The 18,958-nt window shown below is 42.2% G+C and overlaps 2 protein-coding genes and 2 non-coding genes across 4 annotated transcripts in view; all 4 read right to left on the bottom strand.

Moving 5' to 3' along the window:
* LOC135263629 (collagen alpha-1(XXIII) chain-like) overlaps positions 1 to 3,160 on the bottom strand; it is a 110,538-nt gene extending 107,378 nt beyond the window's left edge. Inside the window, exons 1-2 of the mRNA XM_064351900.1 lie at positions 2,483 to 3,160; positions 1,443 to 1,512 (exon numbers count right to left, since the gene is read on the bottom strand). Coding sequence (XP_064207970.1) covers positions 1,443 to 1,512; positions 2,483 to 2,773 — 361 coding nt within the window. The 5' untranslated portion in view covers positions 2,774 to 3,160. The remainder of the gene's footprint in view (positions 1 to 1,442; positions 1,513 to 2,482) is intronic.
* Positions 3,161 to 5,884: 2,724 nt separating this feature from the next.
* LOC135263628 (dual specificity protein kinase CLK4-like) lies at positions 5,885 to 15,590 on the bottom strand. The gene is made up of 13 exons (XM_064351899.1): positions 15,131 to 15,590; positions 13,716 to 13,876; positions 11,832 to 12,072; positions 10,967 to 11,057; positions 10,538 to 10,604; positions 10,087 to 10,203; positions 9,366 to 9,532; positions 8,865 to 8,959; positions 8,381 to 8,510; positions 8,035 to 8,117; positions 7,403 to 7,482; positions 6,835 to 6,925; positions 5,885 to 6,245 (listed from the first exon to the last, which is right to left on the bottom strand). Exons 2-13 carry the CDS (start codon positions 13,874 to 13,876, stop codon positions 6,099 to 6,101), a joined length of 1,470 nt encoding a protein of 489 aa, XP_064207969.1. The 5' UTR covers positions 15,131 to 15,590; the 3' UTR covers positions 5,885 to 6,098.
* Positions 15,591 to 17,345: 1,755 nt separating this feature from the next.
* On the bottom strand, positions 17,346 to 17,417 carry trnae-cuc (transfer RNA glutamic acid (anticodon CUC)). The gene has a single exon. It is a non-coding gene; the product is annotated as a tRNA-Glu (tRNA).
* An 816-nt stretch (positions 17,418 to 18,233) lies between these two features.
* On the bottom strand, positions 18,234 to 18,306 carry trnav-aac (transfer RNA valine (anticodon AAC)). Its single transcript has one exon. It is a non-coding gene; the product is annotated as a tRNA-Val (tRNA).
* Positions 18,307 to 18,958: the final 652 nt, after the last annotated feature.

The following is an 18,958-nucleotide window of genomic DNA, read 5'->3' as shown; positions in this document are numbered from 1 at the left end:
AAGACTTACATACTCCATGTTCTTGAGAAAGTGACATCACCTTTCTTTGAAGAGATAATGCAAGGCATATAAACCATGAAGCAAGCAGGTTAAGGAGGTGTCAGGCAGCTTCCCCTACACAAATACTTTCCCTATTAGTGTGACACTGGCAGTGTCCACCAGGGGACGCCAAACCTATCGATGTGCAACGCATTCAAAAGCAAGCTCTACGATTCACATGCAAAGCAAAGAAAAACAATCACATTCACACTCTGGACAATCAGGTATACATCTCCTCCAGCAGTTAATGAAAAAAAAAAAACAGGTATTCAAGGTTCTGAAATGGTACTTGAAAAGAATAACGAGCAGGCCCTCAAGCTCACACTAAGTGTATCATTTTTCCTAAGATATTCCGCACAGTGGGGTGTGGAGGGGTGGAGGGAAACATGCAAACCCCAGCACTTCAAAAATGGAAAACAATCCCTCCATCAAAGACCATCTCTCAAACTATTTACAAAGTCAGTGACCCATTTGCACAGCTGGGGGAAAACACTGCATGGCACGTAGCTAAACCCATAGTGCTAATCACGACCCCACATCCCAGCCCACTCATGTGAAAATATCACAGCCTAGGCCAAGACTGAATTGTCCTGCTGCAAGCTTTATCCTTAATTTTGATTAATGACTGACTTTATTAATTGACTCCCTGACTGACAGAGTAGCCCCTCAGAACAACAGCAAGATTCACTATTACTTATATGGTACAAAACATACTAAAGCTGCTCAGATAGGAATATCATCTGAAATGTTCTTGTTTTACTAACTAAACCAAACGCAAAATCTCTGAGCACAAGACAGAAACAGTGACAAAATTCCAGTTAATTAGAAATAGGGAAAAGTGCTCTGTGGATCAACTGAATGAAGCCCCTGAATTGTATTGTCCTTCAACCACAGTTCTACATACTGGATACAGCTAGCCCCTTAAAAAACCTTGAGGATGGCCATACATGAACAGATCACTCGATGGCCTTTGGGTAAGTCAGCGCATTCCAGGTAAAGGTAAACCATTCTTTCAACAAATGCATGAAAGAACAAAAATTAAACTTAAAATAATGAGTTTTGTAGGTTTATACTGTTTATATAGTGTTTTTTTTTTTTTCTTTAAATTGATTGGATAATAATTTGGATTTTGATTTAAATGATAAGTAACTGGGGGCTGTTTCTTAGATTGTTTGTTTCTTTGTTCAAATTAACAACAAAAAAAAATTATTATTTTTTTATTTGTAATTCTGACCACAACAATTTGACAAGTGCATAACCATGACATCTGACGGGCATAATAAACACTGCTTCCAGAAATGTAATTCAATTCAATAGTTTTACGCAAAAACACAACACACATGGGGTCACAATTTAACCATACAGAGCATCACAGCTAGAACATCGCTTCAGACTGGACTCACCTGGCGGACAAGCGCACTCCTGCTCCACTTCCCTCGTCATGCGCAGTTTCGGTATGGTCTGAGCAATCCTCTGCACGGGAAGAAGGTAAAGCGTTAAAAGTTTTGAACGCAGCATAACGGAAAGTCTAACGATGGAAATTCACGTTCACGCATGCAGCCTCAACTCAGTCTGTCATACATACAGTCATAAAGCTTTTCCTTGATTGACCAATTTGAACGCTTTGTACCACTTAAGTTCTCGATTGTCGCCCTTGGAACTCCGCAAGGGCGTCATTCCCACGCGCCAGGCAGCTTGCACGTTGAAACCTGACCAATCAAACTATTTCGAAAGGAAGCTAAGTACTTTTACATAAATAAAACAGTGTATACTCATGACCACCTTTTATTGCAACGTTAAAAATAATCAGATTCCTTTCAGTACACTGTGTAAGAATCGTATAAATGTAATTTCTCATTTCTGATTAGCTTACCTGGCATAAAACCATAAATGTATAATTCGTATCAGTCCTTAATACATTTCTACACTCGTCTAATTTTGTATTGATCGATTGTTCAAAACAAAACATTGTTTTATCTATACGGCGTGGTATACACAGAAAGTGATTACATAAATACCAATAGGCTACTAAAATGCATGTCGCACGAATCATTTATTTTCCTTCTAACTACCTGTGTGAAGGTCTTTCCCATTTTTTTCTCTGAGGGCTATAATCATTATAAGTGCTAATAACACAGGTTGCAGAACGATACATACACGTGTATTATGTCTCATTAAAACGGCACTGACAATAAAATGCAACTTAATGTTTTAAAGTATATATATATATATATATTTTTTTTTTTAATGCAAGTGTATCAAACCTTTATTGCCATAAAGCAAAGGCTCACGTGTGAGATATTTTTCGGAGTGGTAAAACACTTATCTTCTAACTTCTAATTTTTTTCTTATGTTTAAAATTGTGTATCGTTCACAAAAAACAGTGTATCGTTCACAAAAGTACACAATAATAATGCTTAGAGTAGCCTTAACGAGGTCATACCTCTTGAACGACCTTCTCAATTGTGTCCCGGAGCGCAGGTACCGTTCCCTCCTCAATCAGGACCGAGGCTGACTGATGGAGCGTGGATCTTTTCTCCATCTCCAGCGCATGAAGTCTGTGTTCCAGCTGAGACGTTTTGAAACTAGTCAAAAAACAAATCGCGATGGAACTTAATGACAGAACAAAACACGCTGCTGTCGGTAGGGACCCCGTAGATAAAATCAGAGATCTGGACCCGCTTTGCTTGCGCAAACCTTTGGTCTCCTCTTTAGACTTCACCGCAGAATCCATTGCGAAGAATTCCAATGTCTTTCCCGTCTTGCAAGAGTTACTATTTTTAAACAACTTTCTTAATTTATACTTTTTTTTCAAAATGGATGAAAATGTACTTCTTTAGCAGTTCATGCGCTTGAAAGTTTACTGCCAAACAGCTTCCTGTGAGCACTCTGTTGCTGTCAGTCGTGAAGTGCAGAACACTCCGTTGTGAAGTTGTAAGAAGCGCAAGCTAAACTCGGCCCAGCTGCTGGATAGCTTGGATGGCGTGGTGTGTTGAAGTTGCGTCCGCGCGCTTAGGTTAAACTATCTCGCTTGCAGGCAAACGTATGTCGAGCCAGTCAAGCAATTAACTGCACGCGATGTAAACTCTAGCTGTAAAATGACTCGCTCCTTGCCCGGTGCTGGTAAAAAAAAAAAAAATCACGGGGGCGTATGAGACGCTGATCCAAAAACAAATTCAAGGGACTCAAATTTACATCAAGTTTTGAATCTGGACTGTGCAATAAAAACTCTCGCTGTTGACCACAGCACGTTTTGATTATAGTTATGTTTGTTATACACTAGTATTAATGATTTTATAGCCTAGTTTACAATTTAACCCTTCATATAATAATGTATTCACAAATTGGTATACAAGATACGCAGTTTGACTACATGCAGCAAACTTAATTAGTGTAAAAAGTATGTAATGGTCGTATGCTTGAAATACGTGTTCCCGATCTTACACCAGTTAGCATGGGTAATTTGAGCCAAACACATGCGCCAGTGCGGATCTGAGAGTTATTTTTTTTTTTTGTTTGTTTGTTTGTTTGTTTTTGTTTTTTACGGGCGTGATAATGCAGAAAGAGTAAATTACAGAAATACCAAAGGTCAGTTTATCAGAACTCACAGGGTCTGGCAATGAAACCACAGTACTGTTGGAATATTTTCCACTTGAAGATAAAGCAACCAGACGCTGACAGTAGGCTACCAGGAAATGTGTAATTGGCTGCTATTTAAGTATTTAAAGAAGCACCACTCACTCACCCATTAACGTTCCGCGCTGCCAAGGCAATTTCACGCAGTGTTTTTATTCATCGCTTATCTGAAATAATGATTTTTAGTGCCCCTCCTTACAACTGAAACACAAATCCATAAAAATGTTATTTGAAATATAATTTTCCTCGCGCCGCTTATATGTAAGTGTGCTTCCGCGAGGAAGAGGTTGTAGTCAACTCTTCACATTGTGAGCGGTTATGGGAAGGCCATAAATTAAACACATCTAAAAAATAAACAAGCCGACAAGGAACATCACTGCCATGGTAATTATACAATGAATAATTAAAAACCAAACAACCCTCTGTCCATATTTTCCTATGCTTTGCTATATGCATTTTGCACATTAAGAAAATAAAACAATGGATTGGATTTATCAGTTGTTTCTGCCTGGAAGGTGCATTTACGGCACATTAACCGTGCCCACAAGGGAGACGGTTCACATACTCAGCCCACTGTACATTCCCTCTCTTCTACCTCATCGGGGGAGGATATCTGTGCAGAATGTGAGCGCCAGTGATGCTGCCCAGTTGTTCTTCTGGTCTTTCGCTGGTATTCAGTGAAAGGCCTTCCCAGAAAATTAATTTTAGTTTTAATCTAAAACGTTTCTACTCCAGTTCTGAGATTGAAGTAATTTTATTATTATTATTATTATTGTCGTCTCTGGTATGCCATACAAATCTACCTGCTGTGTGTAGTGACTGGGCTTTAGTTTCATGTTTACATTTAATCAGCAGACGTCCCTAAGATTCAAAAAACATTTTGAATCTCTCATTTTCTTGGATTCAGGTCCTTTCGGTTGGACCATAGACGGGTTGGACAAAAGCAAAATTTCATTTAGTACTATACTGCCTCCTGCCGTATTATAATGGCTACTACAAGTCAATGCCATATTTGCAACTATGCTTTGTACTGCTGGAACCTCTGCGATTTACTTCCACAAACCCATCATTTTTCAGTCAAAGAACACATACTTGTCAGCAGACTACATGTTGAAATTTAAACAAAGAACCTGCAGGATCACATGGCTGCTGAACTTTTATGAATGCAGTAAAAACTTCAAATGCTTCACGCACATTGGTCATTTTTCTTAGCAGCAGCTTTCAGAATGATTTGCCAACTTAAGGAACCTGCAGGTAAGCACTTAGCTACAAACCCCACACATCTACAGACAATGTGAACATTTACATTGCTAGCAAGGGTGCATACATTAACGAGTGAATATGGAAAGCCAACTCACCACAGGAGAACATGAAACTAATAGAATTTACAAGTTCAACTGATACAAATTGTACCAAATTGAATATATGAAGTAAATGTAGCACTTCAGTATACTACGCTTGATGTTGGAAAAGAATACATGTGCAAAGAGAATGGCAACAATATCTTGTACCTTGGCATTGCCAGCCATTCCAGCTATTTGCCCATTTCATTCCCAGACAAATGACTCTGCCTTGTCTAAAAGATGTTTAACAGTGGCCAAATCAATGCAGAACAAATCAAGAAATAATCAGATCTGATTTTACATTTGATTTTCATTCAGGTGTGGCTCGGTGGAGCCAGGAGCAGCAGTCTGACTGCATATACAGCCCATTTTCATAAAAGTGCTAAATGCATTGAAAAGTTTGGGTGTGCATGTGTTATTTTGCAAACATCCACTGTGACCAGGTGGTGTCAAAATCTGAACAAAATCGGACAATACTGTGACAAGTTCTTTGTGGAGGAAGAAACATTAAAAAAGCTTAAAAGTTAATTTTTGTTTGAAAATCTCATCCAATTTTCAAACAGGATCTGCATCAAGACATGGCTTACAGTTGTTTTCAGTCAGGGTACTGTGATTGTTGACAGTACAAACCCAAAGTTTTGGAGACACTGGACATCATATCACACCTACTGCTGCCAATCCCAGAACCTATGAGTATTTTACTCAATAGTCCCATTAGAGATGCATTCAGTGCCAATACTAATAACATCAATAACAAAAAGCCTTAGGCAGAAAAGTTCCATGAAGCAAAAATCCTCAGATTTGAGTCCTGTAATAAAATCTGCTAAAATAAATATTTTTTTAAAAACCCCACACTTGCACAACAATTTTGAAAAAAATGTACTAATCAAGTTTTATTTTACGAATGAACAAGGAACACACAAAAAAAGTAATTACAGTACAGGTTCCTACACCGGGCATAAGTTAAACACTAAAGGTAATCTCAGAGCGGACTGATGCAGTCTATAGTAATCTCCCCAGGAGAGCACGTGAAGGCCGGGGCGGGGCGGGTCAACTGCTGGGCGCCCGGGGACCGCGGGGTCACTTCTTCCCCTTCCTGAGGGAGTCGAAAAAGGGGTGCCTGAGCGCCTCGTCCAGGGTGACCCGCCGGGCCACGTCGTACTCCAGCATCCTGTGGATCAGGTCGAACAGCTGCTCGTGCTCCTCACTCTTGGACGACATGTATTGCTGAGGAGAGAGGAGGCCGTCAGGCGCGCGCTCTCGCACATACAAAGGCACACGTCACGGCACAGGCTCCCAACCGTGGTTCTGGAGTCACAGGCTGTGTGTGGGTTTTTGCTGCTACTCTGCACTTTTTATTGAGTCGATAGCAAGTAACCAACCTCCCTTGGTTTTCTGGGTCTGGTTGCAGATTTTAATGTGAATGAAAGTCAGGCCGAGTGTGACACTGCAGAACTAGGATTGGAGACACCAGACTTAACTGTCACTTTATCAGTTTTCCAATAACACCACAATGCAGTTTTAACTGTTCGTTTGGATTCATCTGAGAAATAAAGCCTACATCTCTGGAGTGTCCTGACTTTGTGTGTAGGTCCTGTCTGTGGCCAACTACTAGCTTTGCCTGGAAGGGTATTGTCTTTTTGTGTCTGAAAGACTTGGGTTGTGTGTCTGAAACTCCTGGTTTTGTGTCTGAAACTCCCAGTTCAGTGTCTGAAATTCCTGTTTTTGTGTCTGAAACTCCTGGTTTCGTGTCAAAAACTCCTGGTTTTGTGTCTCTGGGTCCTTGCTTTGCGTCTGTTCTGCAGTGACGGGGTACCTTGAGCGGCTTGCAGTGCTTCCGCACGTATCTCCCAGAGGAGCTGTGCTCGTCCCAGTCCAGCTTGTCGTGACGGATGTAACGGCGCTTCCTGTAGGAGTCACAAGGGTCATTTCACTCCTCAAGAACACACTACACACACACACACACACACCTCACACAAGGAGGGTGACAGCTCAGCTCTCACAAATACTCAGGTTTTGCTTAGTTTTACAAACTGATGGTGAACCTCCGGGATAGAACCTGCCATGGTAAACCATGTCCTGTCCTCAATCTGTATTAAATGTGGTAGTTTTTTTTTTTTGCGTGACCACCTTTTTCTCACACACAAACAGCAGAAATGCAAACACAGGAACAGACATGGCTTGGGATGATTTAGTTTAATCTTGCACTAAATATGATCTGCTGTAACTGAACGTACTCTGTACTGGTACTTGTAACTCTGGCTATTTGCGCTTGCCGATGTCTGCTAGAAGAATAAAGGGAAATGCGGGACAGAAATGACAGACACCTGACTCCTCCTTTTTCTAAGACGGGGTTCTGCAGTAACACGGTGGGACTGGCTCACCTGGTTTTGTGCAGCATGTGGCTCGGGATGGGTCCCAAAACCCGCTCCATCATGGCCAAGTGCTCTTTACTGTCGTGAGTCTGTGAGAGGAGGCCAGAGGGCAGAGGTCAGGGGTCAGGGGCATGTCAGCAGGAAGCAGAGAGGACACTGGCTGTCAAACACAGCCCAGCAGGAAGCAGAGGAGAGGACACTGGCTGGCAAACACAGCCCAGCGGGAACGCTCCCCGCTACAGGCAGGGTCCCAGCAGTACATCCAGCAGTGTTACATTCATTTGATTTTTACTGTACTGGATACAGATCAACGGCAGCAGAAATAATGGACTGCATAACATTTGCATTACGGGCATTTAGCAGACACACTCATCCAGTGACTTGGATAAGCGCATACAAAAAGGTTTAGATAACAAAGAGCCGACATCCAGCCATTAGGGTCACCATCAGGCTTATATTCTTCAGATATAATACACTTATACACCTGGACATTCCCCCCACACTCACTCACCTGGAAGAGCGTTAAGCCCAGGTAATACTCTATCAGTATGCAGCCCAGACCCCACACTCACTCACCTGGAAGAGCGTTAAGCCCAGGTAATACTCTATCAGTATGCAGCCCAGACCCCACACTCACTCACCTGGAAGAGCGTTAAGCCCAGGTAATACTCTATCAGTATGCAGCCCAGACTCCACACGTCACACGCCTGGTTCCACCCCAGCTCTGCGCAAAAACACAAAGAGACACTAGTCTTCCAGCTCAGAGGCACACTGCGTGCGCGCACTCACAATTCATTACACTCGCTCACAATTCATTAGACTCATACCGTTCTCACGCAGTGTGCACACCCGTTCACAATTCATTACACTCGCGCACAGTCGCTCACAATTCATTAGACTCACACAGTTCTCTCATGCTCGCACACGCACACACACAGATTTCACTTAAAAACTCACTCACACACCCACAAACCAACTGGGACTCACCCAGGATAACTTCCGGTGCCCTGTAATGTCTGGTGGAGACCACGGACGTGTGATGCTCGTGGTCATAGGTGGCGTTGCCAAAATCCACCACCTTCACATCAGAGCTCTTCAGGGTTCTCTCATCCCGTTTCTGGATATTAACATCAGCATGTCAGTGTTACTGCACGTAAAGTAATATCAACACAGCATGCTAGTATTACAGCAACCGACTGCAACCTGTTGGAGCTATTCAGCATGGATATATAGCACTCATCGCCTGGAATAGTTACTCATTTTACTGCTAAGCTTCCTGTTCTGCTATTTCTGTTGCAGTCTCTGCTGTGATAAGAATTTAATATACCATGCTGTGATGGCCTTATACATTCCCCCAGAGAAGCGCAGCTGCCATGGACTTGCAAGAGAACACCAATACTATAATCTTTCTGTAAGAGTAAACGGTTGTCATATCTGAGGTGGTAGTGGTACAAATCACGGCGACCCTCACCATTTTGGGATTGTACTCGATGTGGTAGTCTGAATTCACAAAGAGAATATTCTCAGGCTTCAGGTCGGTGTGAGTCAGCTTATTTTGGTGGAGGACTGAAAAACAAAAAACATGGACACACACACACACTTTCAACCAAAACTCAATACTTCATACCAGATTTTTTCACTGCCTTTCTTGGAAAATCTTTGCCAACAGAAAATCTCTAAGGAATGTTTAAATGAACAAGCTGAAGTCAAACTTCCACACCACACACTACTTTCCCCCCACTATCACCCAGAATGAGACACAAAGAAAACATTTCAACTATCGGGTCAGGCAAGAGCAACTTCAGAACATAATTCTCCCAAGTTAACTGTGTAAAGAATAAAAGGCCACAGACAGTGCACACAGTAAAGAACATTTCTTACGGCACATGTGGATTCATACAAACTGTTCGATATTCGACCGCTCGTATGTACACGTGCACCCTCCCCCCCCCCCTTCCGGGAAGGTACTCACAACGCACGGCTCGGAAGATCTGGTAGGCCATTAGCCTGATCTGCTCGACGGTGAAGGGCAGGAAGCCGTTCTCTTTCAGGAAGTCGAAGGTGCTCAGGCCCAGCAGCTCAAACACGATGCAGATGTGCCCGTGGTGGTCGAACCAGTCCAGCATCCGCACACACGCGCTGCACAGAGCGGGGAAACTACACGTGAGCAACGACACGGCCTCCTACCTCCGCCTACAAATCACACAGCATCTTTACTGCCATCCCGCAAACATCATTTTAACACTCCTTCCCAGTAACAGAGTAATCCCACCATTTTACTGCCATCCCGGAAACATCATTTCAACACTCCTTCCCAGTAACAGAGTAATCCCACCATTTTACTGTGATCCCGCAAACATCATTTTAACACTCCTTCCCAGTAACAGAGTAATCCCACCATTTTACTGTGATCCCGGAAACATCATTTTAACACTCCTTCCCAGTAACTGAGTCATCCCACCATTTTGCTGTGATCCTGGAAACATCAGCTAAGATTCCTCCTCTGTAACTGAAATGAATCCCGCAATATTTTTTACCCCAAAACCTGGCCATCCGGAATACCATTTGATAACAGTTTATGGCATAAGGTTTGCTGAGATTTTGGTCTGGCCAGCACCAAACTCAGGATCAAGAGGTACCTTAAAGGTCAACTGAAAAAAAAAAAAAAAACAAATGCCAAAAACGGTACTCACAACTGGTGATCGCGGTCCAGCGAGTTCACCTGCTCCAGCACATCCACCTCAGACATGGCGGCCTCCCGATAGCGATCGAGATTTTTAATTATCTTCAGGGCAACTCGAGCGCCGCCCCTGAAACGAATCCAGTGATCTGTTACCATAACGCAGGAAAGGTTCCATGTACAAGGGCAACAACTCTATCACACGGACACATCAGCAAGCCATACTGGTTCCCACTCAAATGAGAACCCCCATTCGAGTCCTCACTCAAAGTCCTTTTCAGTTACTTTTGAAAGACAAATTCAGGATTTCAAGGTGTGAATTTGCTGTCTGGTCAAATTTCTGCAAAAAATCTACTACTAGCTACTTGGAACAGGGAGGAATATTTAAGACACATTACATACATTTTTTACAATGGAAATCCCTGGAAAAGAAGTATCAGTGGGACGAGCATGATGACACTTACTTTGAATGATCAATGCACTCCACGACCTTCCCAAAGGCGCCTTCTCCTAAAGTGCACACAATCTCATCTACAGGAATAAAGAGGGGAAATCAGCACCGAGGAACTGAGGGGTCAGCTGCAGTTCACAGCAGCAGACAAAAAAAGCTTAAGTATTATTCAGTCCACATAAGTTAGAATTACCCCCATCAAATAACTTAGCATTACAGTACACCACATTGCATGGTCAAAAAAATGACAAAACAAAAAATGCTAGTTGTGCAAATTCTGGGCTAAATAGGCCCAACTCATGACATCTGAATGATAAAATTACTGTAAACTTAAAACATTTATAATATGCAATCCCCCCCAAACAAAAACTACCCTATGCTAGTGTTATTTTCCAGTCAAACAGACAAAGCAAAGAAATAAAAAAAGGTGTATATTCTATACATCTTGCTCTCAGCATGTGTCCAGTCTGATAGATCAGGTGACCCTCCTCATCATCCTCAAAACTCCTGGATCTTTTCCTGCGGTGGCTCCTCTGGGATTGGGTCACCAGCGGCACCATCATAAACCCCGCGTGAATCGGGCCAGAACGCGCCATTCATTCATTCAGCGGGGGGGAGGGGAAGATATTCGGTGCATTCAGAAACCGCGCCGGGTCACAGCAGCAATTTCAAATTCATCCCCGAGATAGGCACGTGGGCCCCCACATAGTTTGTGTTGCAGAAGAAAAACATGGCAACAAATTTTCAGACAAGTGACTTTTCTCAAAGGGAATAAAAAGATGTATATATATATATAGAAATAAGAGAATATATACAACAAATTACATATGCATGAACATTCTTCTTCCCCCACTTTCTCTGCTAATTATAATGAACCCTATCTTCTCAGAGGGACCTCTTCACAGTAAAATTGCTAAGAGACACCTCCCACAAACCCATGACTCCCCTAATGATACATGGGAGCAGACCCAAATACATTTACCTCCCATTCATCTTTAAAAACTTGTGTCTAACTTTTAAACCTCATTAGTAGAAATTTCATGATGTCCCTCGCTATGCTCAATGCATTTCTAAGTTAGTTAACAGCTAGTTAACAGTTGACACTTGAATGTGAAATGAAGAACACATGCACTGCTATTCCTGAGTCAGAAAGCGTGTGCTTGTATCTATCTGCCTGTCATATGCAGACTCCACAGAAGAAGGTGGAACTGGCAGTAGGAAACTAAGTGTCGTGTGAACAACAGCGATTACTGAACGCGCACAACGTGGGGAGGGGAGAGGGAGGCGCTAGACGGACAGTTTCATACCGAGTCGGAGCGACGGTCGGAGGGGCTGTGCTGTCGCCCGCGGCAACGGCCCTGGCTGCTACGGCGACTGCGCACGCTGCGGCCGGAGGACTTGCTGTAGTGGTGCCAGTCCCTGTCCCTCTCCACGCCGCAGCCGCCAATCCCGCCGTCCCCGTACCCCGCCAGGTCCATGTTGGCCTCGCGCGCTCTGGGCTCCTTGTAGTCCGGCCTCTTGTTCAAGCTCCTGGTCTCCAGATAATGCCTGCCGAACCAGCAATGGGGAGAGACCAGTTAAACCTTGCATATCATTACAGGCATGTCAAAGCAAGAGAATGAATAAACAAACTGATACTGTGCATCATTATTGTAGGACTCCACCAGTTTAATCCTTGACTGGTAATATTAATTTCCAAGCACTGGCATCCACTGACCAAAAGGAAACAGGGACCAGAACTGCTGTGTTTATTGCAAAACGCGTCAAAAGGATGATGGGCGTCCTAATGAAAAATGATTAATCCTGAGCAACTCCAGGTTTGCCTAGAGATTTAGGCATTGAGTAGACACCTCACGATCGCTGATATCCTATCAGTGCATTCATGTTCATCTACTAAAACCCAGAGTGACTGAACCTGCTCTGTATGAGCAGACACACTGAAAGCCCTGACACAGTCAGCAAACTTGAAGTGGGGGGGGGGGTTGTGGTTGCGGTTATTGGACTGTGGTCCAGTGACCCAGCCTCCGCAGGGGAACAGCACAGGGGTACTGCGCCAAGCGGTAATGTTACGGGGACAGCCATCCAGGGGAGGTATTGACATATTCCTGAGTGATATTTATACGTCCCTTTCAGCAGCTGCGAACGGAATGCACTTTCCACACCGGTCCAGTGTCAGACGTGTCAAGTCTCCTCTCAGAAAGGTCAACCCCAAGAGACTATAATTAGAGCCAGGCACCATAAAAATGCTTAAGTCGGACCGCAACCAGAGTACTGCTTCCACTCGCATACCAGAAAATTACTACGGGGGAAAAAGTGTTTTCTAATAAATTATATAACCAAAACAATTCCAAAAAGAGATCATTTTGAAAATAATGAATACCATGTTATTTCAATGTAATATTCATCAATGCATTTTCTTTCATTTGCACATGGTTAAGGATTAAAATGTTGTTGCCAGGCAAACAATCACTAAATACTCTGAATATCAAATTTGAAAGGCGAAAATAACACTGCACCTCCAAAAAATACACATTGGTACAATGATCTCCATGCTAGATCTCCAGGAGACATGTAATATCATGGATTACGATCTCAATGTAAGAAAAAAAATTGATAATTAATCCCTCTACAGACAGGACACCGTTGTTACAAATAGCAACAGCTCGGCAAGGCAGCCAATCAAATGACTGACACATTATCACTTGTTAGGTTACACTATGTTCCAGTGAATAAAATTTTTGGACTGAGTGTAGAAACTCTTGAGCCAAAGCCTGCAAAGAACATAAATATGATTCCATTCACCAACAAGTAAATATCCCACATTAAATACCGACTTGGTATGTTTACATGTTTTTATTTACAACACACGTTAACACTCTCCAACGCACCACTCCCTCTGAAAGCCGAGTCTGCACCCTTTGCCCTAAGTTCTCGTTATTGATTTGGTTTCTAAATGTCCTTCCAAACTGCATATTAATTTTGCAGTCTAAAAATCGTACTTACAAAACCAAATGTGTCATAGTAGGTGGCTATACCTCTCATATTTGACAGGAACCACTCCAGAAAAGTGTATGCAACATCATTCAGCGTGTGGTCTCTTAAATGCAGGGGTTTTCTCGCTCATTAGTCTAAGCACTTGTTAAATCCCTGACTGGCGCAGCCACTGAATCAAAAAAACGAAGCGTATTTACCCTTCGTAGGTCCTGAAGTGGTGCTGGTGTCTCTTCGGCTTGTTCTCCCTCTCGCTGCTATGCGATCCTCTCTTCTGGCGCTTGCGCTCTTCCCACCTATCCTCCCAGCTGTACTCGGAGAGCCAGCCGTCCGGAGAGCGCATTCGCTTCGACTGCCGCATCTGCCAAAAAAGGTCATGAAAAAAGTCAGAACTCGTAAAAATACCAACACAATGAAAGATAATACCCGCGACTTCCTTTACATCTGTGGGGCTGGCTAGCTAGCATAACTAGCTAGATTCATGACGACCACAACAGTGCTTCTTTAGACCCACACCAACATGACAGCTAGCCATAGTTAGCCAACTGTAAACTTGCGATAGTTCGCTAGGTTGGTGACTTGGACCTTTCGAATGGAGATTTTGAACAATTCGCCATCCGTGATCATTGTTATCAACTAAACCAAACCTTAAAGGATAATAACACAGCACATTGGCTAACGTCACATATCAACCACAATTATGTTACTGGCCCTTGCTACGGTGCAACTCCAACCCTGCAAAATATGACAATGGTGTTAAGTTCTAGCACGCTAATAAAGTAGCCCGTGTGCTTCGTTAATTTGTACATTTTCTGCCATAAAACTAATATGCGGGTACAAATAGTCCAGTACGTAAATTGTTCCGGAGACCACCGAACATTAGCTGTCCACTTATCATGGCCACAGAGCCTATTAGAAATACTAGCCTACTCGTTTAGCGTTCAAGACAATGGTACGAGAGTGCAAATGTTTCAGAGGCAGAGGACTAGGACAAACAACGTAGCAAGAGGAGCGTCCCCAACGTTAGCTGGATAAAACAACCAAAATAAATATACGTTATAGTCTACTTCACAGCAATAGCTACTTAAACGTAAATATGAAGCAAAACAAATGTATGTCAATGCCGCCTAAGAATGCAAAGAAATACGCCAATGCTGAAAACATTCGTGAGAAAACTACAAAAATATCTAGCAAGCTAGTTTGCAGCTGATGGTGTTTTGGGAAGCTAACGAGCATCTTCTGACATCTCACTGCAGTGATTGATCGTCGTCCATCTTTGATTAGCTGCTAAGTGTGAAAGCATTCATGCTGCCTTGTTTTTTAGTCATTAACCCAAGACGCTTATAAAAATAAACGAAGGAAAATCCTGCAAGGTACCGTTTTTGATCCCCGCACAATATCATGCATTAACTGCGTGAATTAGATAAGCACAGACACATATTAACTACAGACTAGCTACAAGATGCTAGCTACCGCACAAAGACGTCGGTAACACACCCACAAGGAAGCCAGCGAGTTTATGCACTTTGAAATCTGCCTAAATTACTACGTGTAACGGTTACCTCTCCTCTAGTCTGAGTTTACATGACGGTCTTAAACACTTAAATATCCTTACCCTTGCAAACTCGGTATTGAGAGTCCTGAAATGGGATACAGTTATTTCTACACGATGTTCTCGTGCTTTTACGACCTCTTTTCGGATCAGCAACTCGCCCTCAAAATGGCGACTGCACTCGCTCACTTGCAGCTCGAAAACAAAGCCTGCAATCAAAACGAGGCTGCCACATTTGGGAAATGTAGTTATGCCGTAGTGGTGCTTGTTTGCTAAATATTAACACTCCAGATATTTTATGTCTGGACAAATAAACCTCTGGACTACCCAAAAATATGATATACTCTAGTGCCTGAAATAATATTTTTATACACAAGTGCAAATGAAACTATGTAAATCAAGACGGCGTCTTTCTTCACGTAATGTTATTGGGATTAAATAAGAGCCCTACACTCCAAATAAGAAAAATCGGTTTTAATCTCTAACTAGGCTACACAAAAAATGATACCCCACTCCACTCCTCAATTATCGCTTTAGCTTTCAGCACAACCTTAAATAACGACTAGCCTATCTAACAAAACGTGCTCTTCAAGGTTGTTTAAATGAGAAAATATGCACATTGCAGGTCTTTGCCGTCAATATTCTCTGAGTGTGAGGGGAGAACGAAAAGTATGCATTTATTCATAATTTTAAATAATGTTGATTATACATATTCACAAAAAAGTAAAAGGTATTTTATTACTTGCCTAATGCACTAATTGAGAAGTGGTGATACCTGATACCCATTGTAGTAAGTGTTTTAATGCTTAATTTGATTTAAAAACAGGTCGCAACCAATCAGTATCAGAGGAAGATTCTGTCCCGTCAGTTTTCAGCTGAATAGCTGTCACAGACTGCAACTGCTTGCGTGAGCTGAAGTAAAAATCAATCCGCAACATCAACACACATTGCTGGATTTTCTTCCCCAGAGTGTTCCTAATACCCATTCGGTTTAACACTATCATTGATTGGTCATAAGGAAACAATAGGCTATTATAATGTGCGTATTCATTAAATTTTAATAACATCAGTGCTAAAGCTCTACAGATGCACTTTTATTCATTTTGTTTTACTTTTAGGCTATATAATTAGCTACCTTGCTAACAAAATGTCAGGAAAATGTAAATTCCAAAATTCAACTTGACAATGATTGCTACAAAGACTGGTTTGAGTCCTTGAATTTGTGGGAACTTGGCCTTGAAAGTTATTGAAAGTTAAGGAGTGGGAACCCTAGCAGGGTGTCTTTATTCTCAAATTTCAAGCAACACCTTTTAATATCCATTTTTATTGCCGTAGGCTGGCTCACCCTTTACTCCTTGAAGAACCTTCTCATTAGTTAACACCTACTATTCCTTGTGGTAACTGTCCTTGGACGTTCCTTTAAGTGCAAATGTTTTGCTCAGTTTTGACCCAAGGGCCTTTTGTATGTTCAGCCAGCATGATAAGCACTAAACTACAGAAACCATGCGCAAGTCTTGGATGAACTGCTTCAATCCTAGAGGAATTTGGAGATGTCTTAACCTTCTCATAAAAAACAATTAAATCACTTATGTTGTGTGGAGGTTATTTTGTTTGCCTTACGCAAAAGATCTCCAGTTAAAAAGTGAGTGGGATTGGGATAGCAAAACAAATTGTGTGGCATGTCAAAGAAAGAAAAGTGTTTTTTAATTTTTTTCAAAATTCAAAACAGGCTTCTCTTCTTGAAACTCTTTTCCCTGGCAATTTACCTGAGTACTTGAAGCTAGAAGAACCATCTTTTTAATCAAAACTGATGTTTTAAAACATCCTTCCATTACACTATATTTATTTGGCAGATGCTTTTATCCAAAGTGATGTACCGTATGCATGCCGAAGGTCATTTGGAACAACTGCAACACAGGTCCAATAAGGTACAATACTTATTATGTTACTGTTATTCATAGCCATGAACACATTAAGTACAGCTCACACAGAAAGTATAGGCTAGATCAGAAAGTTATGGTAAATCAAACTAGGTGGCATGACGACGAGCTACAACATCAAGATTATGATACAAGTGCAATAAGTGCTAGATGGAACGTAGCATGAAAACGCTACAGGAACAAATTAGGATTCAAACGATCAGAGCAATGCTAGATTTGGAGTGCTTGGCAGGGTAGTGACAGTTAGTCCAGGCACAGCCTGAAGAGATGCATCTTCAGACCATGGTGGATGATGAGCAATGATTGAGTCATTCGTAGAGGAATGGGGGAAAAGCTCATTCCCTGACCGGGAATCGAACCCGGGCCGCGGCGGTGAGAGCGCCGAATCCTAACCACTAGACCACCAGGGAAGCTATGGAAACCTACTTCTTCTGGAAAGCCAGTGATGGTAGTCTATCCATAAAGCCCTGCTTCTGCATTCCTGATGTTCTGTCCTGCCAGGAGGTAGGCCAGGTTGGCACACTCATATTTCAGGATGAGCAACTTTATCACCATGACCAACTCTGTCATTTGGGGACTTGCCGGTTATTCTCAGCTTGTCCATAACCATCTTACAAATGGCCTTCTTGTGTGTGAGGAAGGCTGGGAGGATGTGCTTGAATCCTTTAAGATTGTGCAGTTTTTGTACCTCAGCATGAAAAGCGATTAAGACAAAAACTTGAGAAGACACAGTTTACTCTCACGTGCGTAAGTTCCCCACTTAAACAATGGGTGTAAACACGGGTTTTGCAATTGCCCAAAAATACAATGAGGCATATGTGGAAACCCTAATGGTGTAAAAAAAAAAACATTGTTGTCTCAATGTAGGTCTTGGAGCAGTTTGAGCTCCTTGATAACAGAATGTCATCCCTCATTATCTCCAAATACACTCAACAGTCCAGCATGGGTCTCTACATGAAATACTCTTTTTCATGACAATTTCCCCCAGTACTAGATGCCACGAGAACCATCTTTGTAATCCAAATCGATGTTTTCCTCAGTCTAACTAAATCCTTTCACAAGCAGTTCAGTGCAAGGATTGCTATGTCTCAGCTTTCAAGAAGGGTCCTTACATCTCCCTTTTGCGTCACAGACTGGCTCACGGTTTTCAACCTGAACCTTTGTGTTGATCCACTTGTGCTTTTTCTTGGTACTTGCAACTGCATTTGGACATGTAGCATAAAGGCTGTTTCTGCTCGGTTTTGAACCGAAGACCTTTTGCGTGTTAGGCAAACGTGATAACCACTACACTACAGAAACTACTGAAGGCCAAACATCTCTTGGGTTTTTTCCCACAGTACTTCAAAAAGTACTTAATTCCAGTGAGTGTATTTTTCTTACCTTTCTTTTTACATAAAAGAACCTGAGGCATCTGTGGCGAGCTTCATGGCCTATGATCCCCCATGTGGCTCAATGCAGTTCTCAAAACCTTTGGTGCCGTTCATAAAGCAATGTCTTCCCTCACGGTTTTCAAATATGCTCTGCAGTCCCACGTGTAAATCCTCTTTAAACTATGAAATGCAGGATAAATGTTTTTTTGGTTATTTGTTCAAGAAAAAAAAAATCCAGACCCTAGTTATACAGACTGATGCACCACTTACACACAACATGTTTGCCTTTATTGCAAATATTTGGCATATATTGACTCTACAAATGTTTAATGTCTTTCATTATAGTTGAACTAAAGGCCAGTAATTGTGCATGTGTTACAGCTTTTGTGTGTGTTCCTTCAAAGATTTGGCTGCCCAATGTTCAGGCTTAAGTAATACCAGTGTTGGGGAAGCTACTTTGAAAGCATAGCTTTGCAAGCTACCAACTACTTCACACTGGAAGAAGTTGAACTACAGCAAAGCTACCCTATGGTGAAATCTAGTTTGGTTAACTAAAGCTACTCAGAAAAAGTAGTTTCGTA

Source organism: Anguilla rostrata, chromosome 9, assembly GCF_018555375.3.
Source record: "Anguilla rostrata isolate EN2019 chromosome 9, ASM1855537v3, whole genome shotgun sequence".
Taxonomy (NCBI): Eukaryota; Metazoa; Chordata; class Actinopteri; order Anguilliformes; family Anguillidae; genus Anguilla; species Anguilla rostrata.
The sequence above is the reverse complement of the archived record's forward strand: the minus strand, read 5'-3'. Positions and strand labels throughout refer to the sequence as shown.

What these genes read in the sequence shown, in the direction of transcription:
- LOC135263628 (XM_064351899.1), bottom strand. Translation starts at nt 13,876, where the DNA reads ATGCGGCAGTCGAAGCGAATGCGCTCTCCGGACGGCTGGCTCTCCGAG. An exon ending in CCGACCGTCGCTCCGACTCG is followed by an intron (nt 11,058 to 11,831) that starts GTATGAAACTGT and finishes ACCCAATCCCAG; the next exon opens with AGGAGCCACCGCAGGAAAAG. An exon ending in GAGTGCATTGATCATTCAAA is followed by an intron (nt 10,204 to 10,537) that starts GTAAGTGTCATC and finishes GATTCGTTTCAG; the next exon opens with GGGCGGCGCTCGAGTTGCCC.